This window comes from Triturus cristatus, chromosome 2_1 (assembly GCF_964204655.1).
Source record: "Triturus cristatus chromosome 2_1, aTriCri1.1, whole genome shotgun sequence".
Lineage (NCBI taxonomy): Eukaryota > Metazoa > Chordata > Amphibia > Caudata > Salamandridae > Triturus > Triturus cristatus.
Window position 1 is genome coordinate 172,384,414 of NC_140581.1, and position 19,885 is coordinate 172,404,298.

Consider the following 19,885-nt stretch of genomic DNA (forward strand, 5'->3'; position numbering starts at 1 on the left):
CTGTCATCCAAATATAAAAGAGGCTGGAAACAGGGTTATAATCAGGTAATATATTTGAATGTGGCTCTGTTTTTAATAGGAAGAATGTTTTAGAAAATTGTGAGTTCCTTTTTACGAACATTGCCTGAAACTTTCCCTCCATGCATCTTCATGGTTTGGTTAAAAAGACACATATTTCAGGAGATAGTCTTTTTAGTATTGGTAAGTTGTAAACAACATGAGTTGATCTGAATTAACTGTTACGTCCAGTTCTTTAAAGTTTAGCCATTCGATGTTTATATTTTTTATATTTCTGCAGGACTAGTACTAATATGTCAAATGTTGCTTTTGTGTCAATGTTAAATAATATGTCTTCTTTACTTTTTGGCTTTTGCAAATGTATTGAACACTAAAGGCTGTATGTATGAAATTCAATAGTATTTTTCTCATATTTATTTGTTTCTTTAGCCAACTTTCTTAAAGATTTTCTCTTGGAGAGCATTGGGCCTTCATTCACAAATCTAAGTCGTTCGGGCAACAGTTACGTGAACGAACTAATAGAAAGTGCTCTGTTACTTGAAGTGAAGGACACCTCATTGACAAGGTAATCCTCGTTTGTATTTTTTGAATCTCTGTCTGTCTCTGTCTCTCTCTCTCTCTGTCTCTCTCTCTCTCTGTCTCTCTCTCTCTGTCTCTCTCTCTGTCTCTCTCTCTCTGTCTCTCTCTGTCTCTCTCTGTGTTTCTCTCTCTGTTTCTCTCTGTGTGTCTCTCTCTCTCTGTGTCTCTCTCTCTGTGTCTCTCTCTCTCTCTCTCTGTGTCTCTCTCTCTCTGTGTCTCTCTCTGTGTGTCTCTCTCTCTGTGTGTCTCTCTCTCTGTGTCTCTCTCTCTGTGTCTCTCTCTCTGTGTCTCTCTCTCTCTCTCTGTCTCTCTCTCTCGCTGTGTCTCTCTCTCTCTCTCGCTGTGTCTCTCTCTCTCTCTCTCTCTGTGTCTCTCTCTGTGTCTCTCTCTCTCTCTCTCTGTGTCTCTCTCTCTCTCTCTCTCTCTCTCTCTCTCTCTCTCTCTGTGTCTCTCTCTCTCTCTCTGGGCCTCTCTCTCTGTGTCTCTCTGTCTCTCTGTCTCTCTCTCTGTCTCTCTCTCTGTCTCTCTCTCTCTCTCTGTGTCTCTCTCTCTGTGTCTCTCTCTCTGTGTCTCTCTCTCTGTGTCTCTCTCTCTGTGTCTCTCTCTCTGTGTCTCTCTCTCTGTCTCTCTCTCTCTGTGTCTCTCTCTCTGTGTCTCTCTCTCTGTGTGTCTCTCTCTCTGTGTGTCTCTCTCTCTGTGTGTCTCTCTCTCTGTGTGTCTCTCTCTCTGTGTCTCTCTCTCTTTTTCTCTTTTTCTCTCTCTCCCCACATCTTTGGTAGCTCAATTTCTGATAGCTTCAGGGGTTCTCTAGTAGTCCCTATAAAAAATAAAGGTGGATTCTCCTGAGAATTTTAGGTTGATCGCCCTCCTCGACATCGAGTGCAAATTCTATGCATGTATTTTAAACCAGGAGTTCGAAAAATGTGTGTGATAATGAATTACCCCCGCCCCCTTTCAAACAGGCTTTCAAGGAGCTGCAATAATGAGGACAACTTGATCTGTCTTACTCACTTGATAGGTGAAACTATAGGGAAGAAATACAGTCAATTGTATGTGGGATTCACTGACTTCTCTAACACATTTGATTACGCTTCTAGAGGCAAACTATTGGCTGAAATAAGTAAATGGGGCACTCTACCATCTTTGCTAAACGCTATAATAGCCCAGTACTGGGACACATGGGTAAAAATAAAGGTCACCTCTAGTTGGGTTACATCCACCAAAATCCAGACTAATAAAGGGTTAACACAATGATACATGCTTGACCCTTTATTATTTCATTTGTACTCAGCTAGCCTAAATGTACATATAGAGAAAGCAAGAATTTTCACCCCAAGATAGCAGGCCACAAAATTCAAGTGCTCCAATATGCAAATGAAACAGTGTGAATTGACCAGACGCAAATTGGCCTTTAGAGATCATTGGATGCATTGACTAATTATTGCAACCTAAACAATCTATCAATTAATGTGTCTAATCATAGTCCGCAAATTAATCAAAAGCGAGTCCTGGTTTATGCAAGAGAGTCCCATTGGGAAGGTTGCACCCTATAAGTATCCAGGTATGGGGCTGGATGAACAATGACAAATTTAGCCACAAACCCAAGCCCAGCAAGCCTTGGTCAACTACCTGACCTGGGCCTTTTGCAAATTGCATAAGTCTCTCCAGTGGCCCAACTTATGAGCATTGCTAACGGTGGTCACCAGTGAATTAATGCCCTCAATAGCTTACAGCACGTTGGTCTTTAAAGGCATTATGGCAAATTGGCTGGACAAAGCCCAAATCAATTACTACAGAGGAATATTTTTATTACTCAACTGCACAATGCAAGTCCAAGTTGGATTAGAATTTAAATTGACCAACAACATTCGGCACTTTAAAACACTCCCTGTGGTAACAGTATTTGACTAGCGCCCTGAATGCCCTTGAAGCTCACAATATTTGGTCTGCCAATTTTCCTCTGAAACAGACTGTGAGATGGCTATTAAAACAGGCAAAAATTATGCTGGCTGATTGTGATATAAAGGTTCTGAAGGAGAAAGTCCATAGTAGCTGGGCCGTCAACCTTTATGAGCCTGGGGTGCTAACCATTTACTTGTGTAAACCACTTGCTCAGGGCCTGAAAAATGTGTTGATGAGATTAAGGTTTGGACCGATTCCTCTGAAGGTCTATTGGCATGACAGGAGGGAAGAGAAACCAGCATTGGCATAGCCAATAGGTCTCGCCTTTGGGACGAGCATTCAATGCTACACAGCGCTGTGTGAAGAGAAGATTGTTATAGCGCCTAAAGCCAGAACAGCACAGAGTGAACGGATATTACTATAGAAGAGGCCAAGGAGAGTGGGGTCAGACACACGGAGAGGCCCATCTGCGTCAAGCCGCGAGACGCCCATTATGGGTCTAGAAGCCCCATGAGAAGACCTACCCAGTGGGACGGCTGGCAGGGCTTTCAAAGCCCTAATCTTTGTGCAACAGTAACACTAGAAGGTGTGGTGTGCCACAATCGTTTCAATGCGCGCTCTCGGTGCTAGAGTGTCACGCAGCGTCGGCTCCCGGCGCCTCCTCCTCTAGTGTCACTTCCATAACCTGTCAGTCAGGATGATTGACAGGCTCGTTGCTGGCTGGCAGCTTGGTACCTAGGGCCAGGACGGTCACCAAACTTTCGATCTTAAGGAAAGCCACGAGCTACCAAGGCACAAGTCCTAAACAAGCGTGGTGCGCGTGCACTGCAAGGAATGTGAGGTATGTAGCTGGCACCCAGCCGCGCTGCTGCTCGCTCTCAAGCTCTCAAACTCCCTAGGCCAGGGGAGAGAGAAGGCGGGACATGCACCCGCCTTTGGCCAATTGCGTGCTGTCTTTCTTAGAAAGACGCACTCAAAGGCCAATAGCGTGTGAGCAAAAAAAAAAGCACAAGTGTGTGGTCAGAGTTGAAAGTCCTTACTAGAAGCCTCGCAGAGCAGCACATGCGCGCTGGCTCAGGCGAGACCAAAAAGGACACACCGCGCAGGCTATGCGTCATGGGTGTAGAGTCCCACATCCATATAATCTGCATTTGCAAAACACTGTTAACGCATAGAAAATATTGGTTGCGCCCAATCTTCAAGTCGTTGGATATCTGCACTTGCAATGCAATGTTGCTTAAAGTGGGAATCTTCCAAGTTGTCCGCTCGTGTCCTGAAATTCTTAAAAGTAGTTTTTTCAGTTCTCCAGGAAGCTTTTCAGGCTCCCCACCCCAATTCCTAGTGTAGCTCTGATTGTAGGTGACTCATGGGTGTCCTAGGGCCCCAGCTTCTCTTATCAAGTTAGCTGCACGGCATGTTGTTTAGTTTGTAAGATGGGACAGTGTGGGCACTATAGCACATCACATATTAGCCTGAAGTGCTTTATTCTCTCATATGTGTTGTGCAGCTCTGTTCCCCAGCTACATACAGGCAAGAAAGCAAGAGTATCTTAGTCCCTGCACCAAGTAAGCTGCTTGGTATTTAAATTGGCCAGCAAGAGGGCTACGGACGGCCACTTGGGTACATTATAAATTTGCCTGAAGCTCCTGAATCCAGCACTTTAAGCAGCACTTTAATCTGAGGCACCTTAATACACATGCTGAGCAGACCTTTAGCTGGCTATGCTTGTAGCTGCATGCCCTCCTGCACTAGTCGTTGGTAGCTAAGCCACCTTCCATCTGGGGGGTGAGGCCTTCTGACTATCCTATACGGTTTCTATGTGCACCCCCAAGTAGAGCATTAGCTCACTGCATCCGTAGCTGCACCTTTCTTTGTACAGGTTGCAGCCTGTTATGTTTTTCACCTCCAACAGGGGACTCATCGTAATGGTCTGACGGTTCGCACCTTTATTATATTAGTGGATCAACTCTATCGTTTACCCATGGTATTGCTTGAAAGTATGTTTTTGGTTTTTTTAAGAACAGATTTTGTTTGCCAAAGAACAAATATATCGCTAAGCACTGTAACCCAGCAACTCGTGCACATAAAATGTATATAGAAATGACTGACAATTTCAAAGACAAATTAGGACAATTTAAGAGCAATACATTTGAAATATTAAATAAATAGAAACAAACCCCAAAACCCAACCCCGTCGCACTCACGCCTACCCCAGAGCAGCACCAGAGGAGAATGGTCACATCTATCCAGACATAATACACCTACATCCACGGGGCAATATTGCGTATCCACTACAGTGGGAGGGACGCCAAGTCAGCAGACCTGGCTACTGAAACAGGTTCCAGCTCTAGGCAATGATACTCTGCCCATCTCTGCCAGATTTTATAATGTTTAAGCGGGCACCCCCTGGCCACAAAGATTGGGATCTGCAGCTCCATACAGAAATCCATGCCATTTCTCCACACACATACCGAGGGCGCCCTCGGAGCCTTCCAAGCTTTGGCAATATCTCTCTTGGCCAAGGTGAACCCTAATAGTATAAGATGGAGTTTGTATATGTTACCTCCTATATTGTCCATAACATGTAACAGGACCAGCTTTTGGGAGCTGGGGAGATCCCATCCAAGTACCTCTGAGAGGCACGACAGAACTCCCTGCCAAAATCGTGCTAGTGCGGTGAAGTGCCAGATAGTATGGAACAAAGTACCCTCCTCATGTTGGCATCGGAGACACACCGGGAAGGCCACCAATCCACCCTCCAGAGCCTGACCCAAGTGAAATAGACCAGATGGAGATACTTAAACTGGGTAAGGCTAAGACTTACGGCTATGGATGACTCCCGTGGGGAGGCCAGGGCCTCCACCCTGTCCTCCTCCTCCAGCGGGACTATGTCTCCCTCCCAGGCCTCCCTAAGATGCTGCAATGTGGGGAGCAATGTGTGACCATGGACTGGTAAATCTTGGAGATCTTGTGGTCATGGAGGTGCCCCATAAATAGCTTTGCCTCTATGGGACTAAACTCAGCCTGGGACCCCAACCCTTCTATGTAGGGGTGATAGCATGTCGGAGCTATGGGTATCGGAAAAATTGGGTTTTAGGCATTTGAAAGTCCTTTTGTAGATCCTGAAACTACTTCAGATCCGATCCCCGCATGACGTCCCCCAGAGTGGCGATGCCAATACGGTCCCAGCCTCGAAAACCGGACTATGCAGCCAGTTGCGGCAGTCGCCCATTGTACCAAAGGGGAGTCTCACGAGTCAACTTATACCACCTAGTCCTCCGCAACGCCTGTCACCATATTTGAAAGATGAGTTTCGTAGCCGGTGGCAAGGAGCTACGTAACGGCACAGAGTAGAGTATAGTGTGTAAGGTGTGATCTCCAAATACGCCTCTCGACAGCGTAGGCTGGGTCGGCCCTATCCCCATGCCACCACTCATTGAGGACTAATAGATGGGAGCCCATATAATAGGACAGGATACCGGAGGTTGCCAATCCCCCCCAATACGTGGACTGGAAGCAGGTCCGCAGGGCCATCCTTGCCGTTCTGCCAGCCCACAGAAACTGCCCCAAGGCCGCATTAACCCGTCTAAACCATCCGGGAGAAATCGGATAGGGGTGGTTTTGCAATTGGTAAAGGAGACGGGGAAGCAACCCCATCTTAAAGATGGCCGACCGGCCATATATTGATAGGGGCATGTGGGACCAGGTTTTAAGATCCTCGTGCACGCGATCCCATACAGGGACTAGATTCCTTTTCCAGGAGGTGATTGGTGAATCCGATAGGAACACTCCTAGGTACTTCAATCCCCCAGAGGCCACCTGAACAGAGGAGGCCCAGGAACCGGGACCAGTCTCTCCTCAATGACCCATAGAGGCCCAGGTCTCCATGAAGATTTGCATAATGTGCAGAAGGCGCGGTCCCGTCCTATCTATATTTGTGAGAAAAAAAAGAGTACGTGGTCAGCATACAAAGCAATGCGATCCGACGGACCCGTCGCCCACTCCAGACAAACTCACATTTAGTGGCTGCACTTTTATGATTGTTTAGGTAAATCTCTTAGAATAGTTAAGATTGTTTTTAGTATTTACCACTGCTTTTTCAATTAAATGTTTACAATAGGTCTGCATTGATGTAATGCTTATTAGGCATACCCTACCACATTAGTTACGCCAACTTTTGATCCTGTATTCCGATGGTTAATATTATGATTTAATAGCCCCCATATTTATCACATTGATTTATACAGCAATTGAGTGATATTGCGAAGTTTTATAGTGTGTGCCTTTTTATTAGTGTTTTAACTGTGACCTCCTTTCATTATAATGATTTTGAATAATTGTACAATTACTTAAATCCTAAATCTAAAAAATTACTGAACGAATGTATACCATACCAACAAGCCAGACCTAAGCATTCTATTTTAATACTCCTAAGTCCTTCCTAAGGTAGGCCCTAAAATGTCCATAGGTTACTGTGCATGGTATTTCAAAATAGAACTTGTATGTTTACGTTTTACATGTCCTATTAGTGACAAACACCTAATGTCCTTATTCACTGCCGGAATGCTTATCTCTCCCATTGACTAATACTTCGTTACCTTATTAAATGTAATTTTTGATAACTTTGGATTGGGAGCAGATAGAGAAATGCTGTTAACTCACAAATTATTGTAATGGCAAAGTTGGATTTTAAACCAAAAGTCTGAAAACAATACTTTTAGAAAGTTAGTCTTTTCTTGTCCTCACCATTTGCGCCTTGTGCCGGTGTCCTGGGTCACATATCTGTGAATGGCTCTGCTGCTACGGTTTGTGTATTCCTCTCAGACAGTGACGTAAAGAGGACTAGGTGTGGTCCGAGTGAGCCATCATGCCAGTATGGATGTGCTCTGCCCCACTTGCACTTCAAAGGGCTTTCCTCCAACACACACAAAGGAACCTGACACTAGGCCTGCACTGTGCATTGTCACCCAAGACTTCTCTTCCAGGGGATCCTCATCAATAGTCATAAGCACTGAATATTCCCGCCCATGTGCGGGGACCCCGGAAATAATAAAATTATATATGTAAAAAACATACATATATACAGCTCTGTATATGTATAAACATATATCATTTTTTCCAAGCAAATGCAGCTCCCATAAAAGGCTAGGCAATGTAAATATACACATCCAATAACACACATATATCTATATATATGTATAAAGGTATAACAATACACCCAAATCTCTTTTTTTTTTTTTTTTTTAATGAGGTAAACACTCATGAGAAAGCAAAAAATAAAGAGAACAAACTGTGGAAAAACACAGATGTATAACACATTGCCAGCCTGCAGGCTGCATTGCAATACAATACCATAGAGACTAAAAAGCCCTGTACAGGTAAAAACTGGCACCGTGCCTTTAAGGCAGCCCTGACTTCCATATCCCATCATGCCTCAGGGGTGACAGTTAGGTCAGTTGTTCTTTCCGGCTCCTTCAGTCAGGACCCTGGAATTCAGCTCTCTTCTTTTTTGACTCTTTAGTCAAAAATTATAACAACTTTAAGTTTTTTTTTGGACTTCTTCTTACAATTTCTGTGAGGAAGTCAGTATCCTGTGTTTTTCTGACTGATTTTTCAACCATTTTGTCAGAAAAATGCCTTCTTTATTTGTTCCATGCCCATCTTGTGGAAAAAAGAAGGCTGCGTCAGACACACATGAGGTGTGTATCATCTGTCTGCCGGACTCTCACTCTCCAGCAACATGTCGTCATTGTGAAGACCTTTCCAAAAGGACTTTAAAGGAGAGGGAGAGGATTAGGCTGTATGGCCTAGCAGAACGGTCGACGTCGAAGCAGTTGGTCCCTGTTTGCTCTCCATCGACGTCGGGCTCGGCGTCGAAGACTCCAGCGGCGGGATCGTCGCTGAGAGGTGAGGAGTCAAGGGGAAGTTATGCTGCAAAGAGAAAATCGACGTCGACTTTATATTCAGCGTCGAAGAGGATGCGTTCGACGTCGACGGCGTCTAAAAGCTCGGCGTCGAGGACTCGGCGCCATAGTTCAACGTCGAAGAAGCATCTGTCGGCGTCGAGAGAAGATCGATCGACGTCTGCACAGAGATATCGTTCGTCGTCGAAAGAAAGACATCGTTCGACGTCGAGGTCGGCGAGACATCATTCGACGTCGCGAGAAGAACGTAGACGATCTCCACAGTCGACGTCGAGACCAAGATCGCCGTCAAGATCAAGATCGCCGTCGAGGAAACATCGTTCGACGGCGAGGAGGCTTTCGACGTCGTCGGAGCTTTCGACGTCGAGACAGAAGTCTCCGTCAGGAGTGACGTCGAGGCAGACGCCTCCGTCAGGGCCGACGTCGAGGCAGGAGCCTCCGTCGGAGTCGACGTCGAGGCAGGAGCCTCCGTCGGAGTCGACGTCGAGGCAGAGGCCTCCGTCGGAGTCGACGTCGAGGCAGAGGCCTCCGTCGGAGTCGACGTTGAGGCAGGTGCCTCCGTCCTCACAGGTCTCCAAAGCTTTGGTGAGGTACATGAAGCCTCCGTCGAAGGTAATCTCGACGTCGAGACAGGAAGCTCGGAGCCTCGAAGATTCGAGTCAAAGATCTCCGGTGATAGGCTTATCACCGTCGAGGCAGCCCTCTGTTGAGGGTACGCAGGAGGTTTCACATATTCGCCTCACAATTCGACCAGTCTCAAGGCGAAAATCTCCTCATAGACTGATATATACAGCTCCGGAGTCACCGCGTATCATTTCTATCTCGCCTTCAGGATCAGAGGGCTCAGGTTCAAGGTCAGCATCACCAGAGCTTGTACATCAATCTCCAGTTCCTGCAAGAGAAAGTTCGCAGGAGGAGGACAATGCTGTGCCTCAAAGTCCCGTAAGGGAGATGCCTCAGGACCCTGCTATGACAGACACAATAAAGGCATCGCTAACAAGAATAAGGGGCGTGGTATTCCCAGCGACACCGATCAGACCAAGATCTCGAGAAAGAGAATCCCGAAGTCACTCTCGAGCACCAAGAAGGCGATCCAGGTCTGCCTCCCTCAGAAGAGAGTCGACCAGATCAGAGAGAAGGCGCCGTAGGACCCCTTCTACCTCCCCTTCTTCCAGATCATCCAAAAGGGATTATTCACCGACACTCTCGGAGACGCCACCCTCTCGGGTATCTCCGGTAGATGACATTTCTACATTTCAAGAAGTGTTGTGTAGAGGAGCTACAAAATTAAGTATCCCTATGCCGGTTCAGGAGACCACCACATCCATAATTTTTGAAACTCTTCATGAGCGCACAGTGACACGCCCGTTGTTGCCATTAGTCCCCGGTTTGCTACAACCGGTAATGGATATCTTTCTCACGCCAGCAACCACCAAAACGGCGCCGGCGAGAATTCTAAAAAAGTACCGTCCAGCTCCGGAGGATCCGCTATTCCTTAAAACAGATCCTCCACCGGACTCTGTCATCACCGCCGCTGCCAGAAAGACGCATGCAGTAGCTGGCTCTTCAACGGTGCCACCAGATAAGGACAGTAAAACGCAAGACTCCTGGGGGAGGAAAGTTTGCGGCTCAGCATCCTCAAGCTTGAAGGTGGCAAGTGCCTCGGCTCTTCTGGGGCGCTATGATAGGTCACTATGGGACTCTCTTCAGAGGTTCGTTGAAAAAGTTCCATCAGAGGACAGACGGGACTTTGAAGAGATTTTGCATGAGGGGAGTCTAGTCTCTAACCAGATCATAAGTGCAGCGGCGGATGGGGCAACACTGGCAGCGCATGAATATGCACATGGAGTCACAGCCAGAAGATCATCCTGGCTGAGATTGACGGCCCTGAAACCGGAAGCGCAGGCAAGAATTTTAAATCTGCCTTTCTCCGGTAGTTCTCTTTTTGGGTCCCATGCAGACGAGGAAATGGCCCGTATGAAAGCAGAGCTGGAGACCATGAAAGCAGTCGGGCTTGAAAAGAGGAAAGAGTTTCGACGCCGCAAGGGAAATGACAGGCGCAATTACCAACAGAGGGTTCAAACCCCTCATTGGCAAAAGAACCAGGACCAGCAAGGTCAAAAGAAACAGCAATACCAGTCCCGCAAGCCATCCAGGGGACGAGGTAACAACAGGCAGTCTAATGCTGGAAACAAAGCACCGGGGAAGCAATGAGAAACCGCTTCCTCCGATGCTGTCCACCGCTCCGGTGGGAGGAAGTGTTGCGCATCATCTTCCAGAGTGGCAGACAATCACAAAGGACAAGTGGGTACTCAATATACTGCGTCATGGGTACTCGCTTCGTTTCAAAAGTCACCCCCCATCGATTCCTCCTGTCAAGTCATCCCAGCATCTAAAGCAGCTCAGAGAGGAGGTAGCGACGCTACTACTCAAATCTGCAATAGAGAAAGTGCCCATAAACCAGAGAGGAAAGGGAGTTTACTCCAGATATTTTCTCATCCAAAAGAGGAGTGTGAAGGCGGAGTTCAGACCCATTTTAGACCTACGGATACTGAACAAGCACATAAGAAAGGAAAAATTTCGCATGCTGGCGCTCCACCAAATATATCCTCTTCTCCGGATGGGCGATTGGATGTGTTCACTGGACCTTCAGGATGCATATTTCCATATTCCCATCCTAAGGAATCATCGAAAATTTCTCAGGTTTGTGGTAGGCAACGCTCACTATCAGTTCAAAGTCCTCCCATTTGGCCTGAAGTCAGCTCCTCGAGTATTCACAAAATGCGTGGCAGTAGTAGCGGCTGCTCTGAGGCGCGCAGGAGTCTTCGTCTATCCCTACCTAGACGACTGGCTAATAAAGGGCTCATCGCCACAGAATGTGCGGACACAGCTGTCGCTATGCCTGAACTTATGTCGCAGGTTGGGTCTCAGAGTGAATGTCAAAAAGTCCAATTTTTCACCAACGCAGAGAATACACTACCTGGGTGCAACTATAGACTCCGTAGTAGGAAAAGTGTTTCCTTCGGAGGAAAGACAGTCATCCATTATGCTAAAAGGCAGACAGATTATGACCAGCAATCTGTCGTCGGCAAGGCAAATCTCATCTCTGCTAGGGGCCATGGCATCCTGCATCTTCCTAGTGCCCAATGCCAGGCTAAGGATGCGTCCTCTCCAGCAAGATCTCGAGGACAAATGGGATCAAAGGAACTCTCTGTGGGAAGAAAAGGTTTGCCTCTCCTCTGCAGCCAAACAGTCAATCAAGTGGTGGCTGAAGCCAAGGAATCTGCAAGTGGGGATTCTTTTCCATCAAGAGCCCCCAACTCAGACCTTAATCACCGACGCATCCCTTCAGGGATGGGGTGCGCATTTTGGGACTCTGCAAACTCAAGGACGGTGGTCCAGCAGCGAACAGTTGTACCACATCAACATGCTGGAGCTCAGGGCGGTCCACCTAGCCCTCAAAGCGTTCCTACCTGCGATAACGACGAGTACCATTCTAGTACAGACGGACAATACCACCACAATGTACTACCTGAACAAGCAGGGGGGTACTCGATCCAGAACGCTCTCGCTGGAAGCTCAGTCCCTGTGGCACTGGATCCTAGCAAGGAACATCTCATTGAAAGCGGTGCACCTACCAGGAGAACTCAACGTGCAAGCAGACTTGCTCAGTCGGCATTTTCAAGAGCCAGAGGACTGGGTAATCAACGACGAAGTGTTAGAAGACATCTTCGGGGAATGGGGGCGCCCGCAAGTGGACCTCTTCGCGGACGAGCAAAACACAAAATGCCGAGGCTTCGCCTCAAGATACCATCGACCAGGATCCCTAGGGAATGCCCTTTTGATCAATTGGTCAATGACATTTGTGTACGCTTTTCCGCCTCTCCCACTAATTCCCAAGGTGGTGACCAAGCTACAGAATTCATCTGCCAAGATGATACTCATAGCACCGGACTGGCCGAGGCAGTGGTGGTACACGGATCTCCTACACATGTCGATCCGCCCCCACAAGCGGCTGCCGTGCAGGCCGGACTTGTTATCCAAGATGCAGGGGAAGATTTACCATCCCAGCCTTCCCTCGCTGAGCTTAACAGCATGGCTCCTGAAGTCCTCCAGTATGGCCATCTGAACCTCCCTCAAGAGTGTATGTCCATACTGAAGGAAGCCAGGAGGCCTTCGACAAGACACTCCTACTTCTGTAAGTGGAAAAGATTTTATATATGGTGTGCTCAGCATCATTATGATCCCACTAAATGCCAGGAGGATGTAATTTTGCCCTATCTTCTACATTTAGCAAGGGCAGGGTTGAAATTTTCTTCCATAAAGGTTCACCTAGCAGCCATAACAGCATACAGGCGTTCGCCTTCACAGCAGTCATTTTTTAAAGTGCAGGTAGTGAAGGATTTCTTGCAAGGACTCAAGAAAGTCTATCCCCCTGTTAGACCTCCCTCTCCTTCCTGGGAGCTAAACTTGGTTCTGTCGAAGCTCATGGGTTCACCTTTTGAGCCTATTCATAAGGCTACCCTACAGCACCTCACATGGAAGACAGCATTTTTAATAGCCATCACTTCAGCACGGAGGGTCAGTGAGATACAGGCCCTCTGTTCTAAAGAACCCTACACTGTTTTTCATCTAAATAGGGTGGTGATGAGAACTCACCCTTCGTTCCTACCCAAGGTGGTATCGGAGTTTCATGTAAACCAAGCCATCTCCTTACCAACCTTTTTTTCCCAACCCCTCCTCTCCGGCAGAGAGGGCGTTGCATTCTCTGGATGTCAGAAGGGTCCTAAAATTCTACCTAGATAGGACTAAGAATATCAGGAAATCTGACCAATTGTTTGTGAACTATGGGATTGTCCGTATGGGCTTTGCTGCATCCAAACGTTCCATTGCTAGGTGGATTGTTTCTAGTATTACTTTGGCCTACCAACTGGCTCAGAAACCATTGGGGGCGCGCCCTAAAGCGCATTCGACAAGAGGAAAAGCGGCTACCGCGGCTTTTCTCAATAATGTCCCACTCTCCGAGATCTGCAAGGCAGCCACTTGGAGATCTGTCCACACTTTTACCAGGCATTATTGTCTGGATTCGGACACCAGGGCAGACACTCAAGTAGGACAAGCCTCCTTGAGGAATCTGTTCCAAACATAATCATTTTCATGATTTTTTTTTTTTCTCCATGGGTGATACAACCTTAGTTTCATTTGCCTGCTGGTGGAAGGGGAGCTTGCTACTCTATTCAGTGCTTATGACTATTGATGAGGATCCCCTGGAAGAGAAGGGTAAGTTACTTACCTGTAATTCTAGTTCTCTTCCAGGGGTATCCTCATCAAAGTCATAAGCAACCCACCCACCTCCCCAGGCAAATGAGAAGAGGTGTATTATTCATTATGGAAAAGGTATATCTTTGTGTTTAGGACTACGGTCCCGCAAAGAACAACTGACCTAACTGTCACCCCTGAGGCATGATGGGATATGGAAGTCAGGGCTGCCTTAAAGGCACGGTGCCAGTTTTTACCTGTACAGGGCTTTTTAGTCTCTATGGTATTGTATTGCAATGCAGCCTGCAGGCTGGCAATGTGTTATACATCTGTGTTTTTCCACAGTTTGTTCTCTTTATTTTTTGCTTTCTCATGAGTGTTTACCTCATTAAAAAAAAAAAAAAAAAAGAGATTTGGGTGTATTGTTATACCTTTATACATATATATAGATATATGTGTGTTATTGGATGTGTATATTTACATTGCCTAGCCTTTTATGGGAGCTGCATTTGCTTGGAAAAAATGATATATGTTTATACATATACAGAGCTGTATATATGTATGTTTTTTACATATATAATTTTATTATTTCCGGGGTCCCCGCACATGGGCGGGAATATTCAGTGCTTATGACTTTGATGAGGATACCCCTGGAAGAGAACTAGAATTACAGGTAAGTAACTTACCCTTCTTGGAGCCTTGACCGGGGCAGCGAGGCACTTTACAGAACCAGATATAGGGATCGGACAGGGTGTTCCCTCACACACATAGGCTGGCACCATGTATAAATATTGGACCTCTAAGGAGACTCGCCAGCACACTCCTGGATCTGTGGATATTACGAAAGAAAGACTGACCTCACACCAGAAGACTGCTTGCTGCTACCAGAGGAGTTCCCTGCTGGTTAAGGACTTGTCACGTTGAGGTATTAGGCCTGGTTGTACCAACCATACCGCCGCCCTCGGGACGTCATAGACACCTCGGAGACTCTACGTTGGGCGTGGGACGAACTGCGGCGGGAGCTCCCGTTTTATATGCCCTTTCTATACCGTTGGCACACAACCCCATGTTAACAAATCTAAAGGACGAAATTAGTAAAACAATGGCGCAAAAAATTAACCTCCGTAAATTTGCAGATCTTTATCCGGAGGACACATTCAGATCCCCTCCGACGGCAGACGAGGGCCACACAGTGCCATTCGCTGAAACCTTCTTATATCATAAGCTATGTTCTGCCTGCCGCTCCCTACACGACAGCTTCCCGACACCCCCCCCCCCCCACCATTGTCAGCATTAGAGAACCTACTAAGCTCACCATCACCCCGTAAACGTGTCCCACGCCTCTACACACATATGCAAAATACGGCCCCATTGGCGAAGCCCAGAGCATTACAGGGGCGGAACAAAGAGTTACCCGAGCTGCTGACTGACTATCAGTGGGCGTACTGTTGCCGACAACTCACCGAACTGTCCCCAAACTATAGGCTTCGCCTTATCCATTCCAAGTTCTTCCATAGATTTTACAGGATACCTATAGGCCTGCACCGCATGGGACTGAGAGAGGACGATAGCTGCTGGCGCTGCGGGTTCACACCCGCCTCCTTCTTACATATGGCATGGGACTGACGGCATTCTGGTCCACAATTTTCACATTGATCAACCAGATCATTGGTACATCTCCTGTCCCCCACTCCCCTGTTGGGCTTGCTGAGCTATGTCAAGGATACACCACCCAAGGCACAAACTACATGCCCTACTCCTCCTGTTTGCAAAGCCGTGCACTGGGGGAGGGGTAGGGTGCCTTCTATTCAGGAGTGGATCAAGGACGTCACGTAGGTCACTCCCAATTAACCACGTTTTGGGAACTATCGCCCCCCACTTCTAGACCTTGGAACATTTGGAAACCCTTCATTACTTGGGCCTGGGTGAGGCAGGGGTCAGACAGGGACACATCGACTCACACAGGGCCATCTAATGGGCTACAGTGAATTGTTACAGCTGTTTCTCTGTATAGCCTCCCTGCCAGCAGTACATGTGACATACGATAAATCTCTAGATTTGTAAATACGTCCCTAATTTGACCATTTCTTGATTGGTATTATCATGATGTGATCCTTCACATCTCCATGTCTAGATTTGGTGGTAAGGGTGCTACAAAATTAGCAATGAACTGAAAGTACAGATTTTATACCTGGACATACATCGCAGATACACTGGCTTGTTATGTTGTTTGTGTTTTTGTATTCTCTTTCAAAAATGTCAATACAATATATATATATATATATATATGAATATTCACTATAACTCACGCGACCGCAATCTTCTGCTGATGCTAATACTGTATTTAGACACTTATTTGCCCATGTCTTCTTCCATTAAATTTTAGCTATACATATATTACAAATATTTTTTTTTCATAAAGACACATATGTCATCAGCAGAGGATTACGGTCGCGTGAGTTATAGTTGCCTACAGTAACTATAACGGGGGAATTTCATTGGTTTTTTATCAGTAAAATGTCCAGCTAACTATAACATGTGTGAAACCTATGGTTTTTTCAGTGAATTTGCAAGGTTTTTTAAATGCTAATTCCTAACTGTAACGTGTGTGAAACCTATGGTTTTTTCAGTGAAGTTGTACGTTTTTTTAAATGCTAAGTTACTTTACGCCATTTGTGGCGTGCACGCCCACTTAACGCAGTTCGTTCCGTGCGCGCACGGTGCGCTTCGCGCACCGTGCGCGCTCAGTGAACACGCGGTGCGCTTCGCGCACCGCGTGCCCACGTTACGCTAGATGGGCCATGAACGCACGATGCGCTTCGCGCACCGTGCGCACATGGAGGACATATGATGAGCATCGTTGTGACAGGTAAAATATATGTTTTGTTTTGATTTAATAAGCCATTTTTTATTATTATTTATTACCGTACGCGTACGGTAAGCGTAATCGGCGAAATTTTCGAAAAAATTAAAATTGCCTTTTTTCACTTGGGGGATCGTTGGGGACTCCCTCGACATGGCTAGGTGCTTGGGAGCTGTCTAAACAGCCCCTTTACATGTTTTTGCACTTTGTTTTTCAACCCCCTGTCAGAGTGCGAGAGAGAAAATGGCGGCCGCCGCTTCCTGGTTTCGACCAATTCGAATGTTTACTAAGATCTAACGGCCAATCAGAACCGCGCTCGCGCACGTCACCGTACGCGTACGGTAAGCGCACCGTAAGCGCACCGTAAGCTGGCTCAGATATATATATTGATTTAAAGGCTATTTTCTCACAATCTACTGAACAGATTTACACCAAACCTACAAAAGGCACTTCCTTGACCTGACGACTACCTCTCTGCCAAATTGCATTAAATTCTGTTCAGCCGTTCGGGCTGTAGCTCTGTCTAAAGGTCCTATGGAAAAATGCATGGGGAAAAACGCGTTTTGGGACCCCCCTTTTATCTCAGCCCCCGCTTGACGAATCCCCCCGAGACTTTCAGGGTAGGAGCGGAGCTCAACGCCCCACCTATTTTGAAAATTTTGCGAGGATTCGTCGACCGGCGCCAAAGTTATTCAAAATAGAATGTTGCGGATTTCCTATGGTAAGAGGGTCCTAACTATAACTATCTACTGGCGACCGCCAGTAGATTATATATATATATATATATATATATATATATATATATATATATCACACATTCATTTGCATGCACACACAGGATAATATTCTTCAAACTCAGTTTTGCTTATAATACTACTTCATAGGCACTCTATCAGAACATCTTTAACATTCTGTACAGGGGCTAAGTTCGGCATGCAAGATGTTATTTGTTTTTGGTTGCTTTGCGACAGAGCTGTCACAATAGAATGAACAATAGCGGCCTGAATTAATATAGGTGTGTGTGTGTGTGTGTATGTGTATATATATATATATATATATATATATATATATATATATTAGTGTGTGTGTTTATGTATATATAATGTGTGTGTATATATATATCTCACTGTTCACTTCTTCGGTAACATCCGGGACACTTTGTACGTCGGTGCAATTACGGGTCCGAAGCCACCCGATTAATCCATTCCTTGTCACTTAGTACCCCAGTACTATTGCACTCTTGTCCAGAACCAATAACCGCTCTGAGTCCACACGTCACAGAAAGACCGTTGCAATAGTACTGGGGTACTAAGTGACAAGAAAGTATATATATATATATCTATTTATATCGCGATGATTCCCAATAAACATCCACTTCGCTTGGATTAATGGGCATGGACTCCGTTGGAAAATGTGTATGAATCTTTTATTTTGCTTGCATTAACTTGCCATGTGTGTATATGTATGTATGTATGTATATGTGTGTGTGTATATATATATATATATAATATAGCACCGCCTCTAACACTGGATGCAGGTCTGTGTGGCTGCAAAATTCATTGCAGCCTGTTCTAGCACGAGAAATCAGTAATTGGAAGCAGCATTTCAGATCTGAGGCCCACTGGAGGGCTGTGAAACATGCTGGAATATGAAATTGGGCAGATTTATTAATGTTGAAAAACGGACCTCACTGAAGAGGATTAATTAGGACTACTGCTCCCGGCATGCTGGTTACTGGTGAGCACATGCCTCATGGGTAATATATGTGGCAGTCCATTCCTGTTATTTTCGACGTGCCCGCCCTATGATGAAGGTGCTGGCAGCACCGAAACGCATAAGGGACAATGATTAATTGGACATGAAAATGCCGTTTCTTGTGAAATAAAGGTTCTGTTGAACTATTTCCCGTGGAGTGCATCTTTAGAGCTCGGGGGCTTTTCTTTTGGAGATGTATATCTCTATATATCTCCATACATCTCTATATCTACATTTGTGGCATTACCAGTTGACAGAAAAAATACATCTTTCAAACGTAAATCAATGTTCAATCCTATAATGCCAAGAGACAGTATTGACATTTTTAATCATCAAGTTATTAATAAAATTAAAAAACTGAATTATAAGTTGATGCAAAGCAATTCGAAATGGCACCCCAAGGATAGGCAGCTCAAAGTATTGACAAAAATACAAAGCAACAAAAATTTGATTGTCAGGAGTGCAGACAAAGGAGGTAATATTGTTTTATGGGACAGAAAACAATATATGAAGGAAGCATTATCCCACCTAAATGATAGAACCTGCTACAAAATCAGCAATTGGGGTGCAGTGAAAACAATCCAAAATGACTTCTATGGCAAATTATTGGCTTGGAAATGCGCAGGAACTCTAACTATGGATGAATATAAATTCATCCACAAAGATAATCCTACGATACCCAACATCTATTTCATCCCTAAAATACACAAAGATGCCAAGAACACCCCGGGTCGACCAATCATCTCGGCCCAAAACAGTTTGTTGGAGAATGCCAGCCAATACATCGACTTCTTTCTTCAGGAACCAGTACAATCATTACCCACGTATATAAGAGACACTAGCAACTTTCTGCAAAAAATCAACAATTTCGAATGGCAGAAAAGTTATCTATTAATGACTTTGGATATAGTGTCCTTATATACGAGTATAAGGCATATTGATGGCATAAGAGCTTTGGAGCATTTTTTAGGGAAAGGAAAACCAAGACTTTCTGCACATAGCATGATAAGCGATTTAACAAAATTCTGTCTGCATAACAACATTTTTCTATTTGATAAAACTGTCTACCAGCAGACACGAGGCGTGGCGATGGGGGCCAGCTTCTCTCCCAGCTATGCATGTCTTCACATGGGCTGGTGGGAGGAGCTGGTCCTCGGCGTGACGCACCGTTCGGTGGTGGAAAAACATGTCAAACTGTTATACAGATACATAGATGACATTTTTCTTGTTTGGGATGGACCGTTACAGGATGCTCATAATTTTGTCAATAGCCTTAATATGAATGATATCAACGTAAGCTTTACGGCAACAATTGACAATCATAACATACATTTTTTGGATGTTGAGGTTTATGTGAAAGATGGCAAATTGGAAACAAAGCTTTTCAGAAAATTGACGGCAGGGAATTCATTATTACATTCGTCGAGTTTTCATCCACGACATTTGATCAACAGCATCCCCTACGGGGAAATGCTAAGAATCAAACGTATCTGTAGTTGCATGTCTGATTTGCAAAAGGCACAAGAAGATTGTAAAAAAAGATTTCTAGACAGAGGCTATAACATAAAAACCTTAGATCTGCAAA

At 45.6% G+C, this 19,885-nt stretch overlaps 1 protein-coding gene across 1 annotated transcript in view; it reads left to right on the top strand.

Annotated features, from left to right (window-relative positions):
• The window catches only part of HAUS1 (HAUS augmin like complex subunit 1), a 284,053-nt gene that overhangs the window by 41,047 nt on the left and 223,121 nt on the right, over positions 1 to 19,885 (top strand). The window contains exon 3 of the mRNA XM_085640696.1: positions 448 to 583. Coding sequence (XP_085496822.1) covers positions 448 to 583 — 136 coding nt within the window. The remainder of the gene's footprint in view (positions 1 to 447; positions 584 to 19,885) is intronic.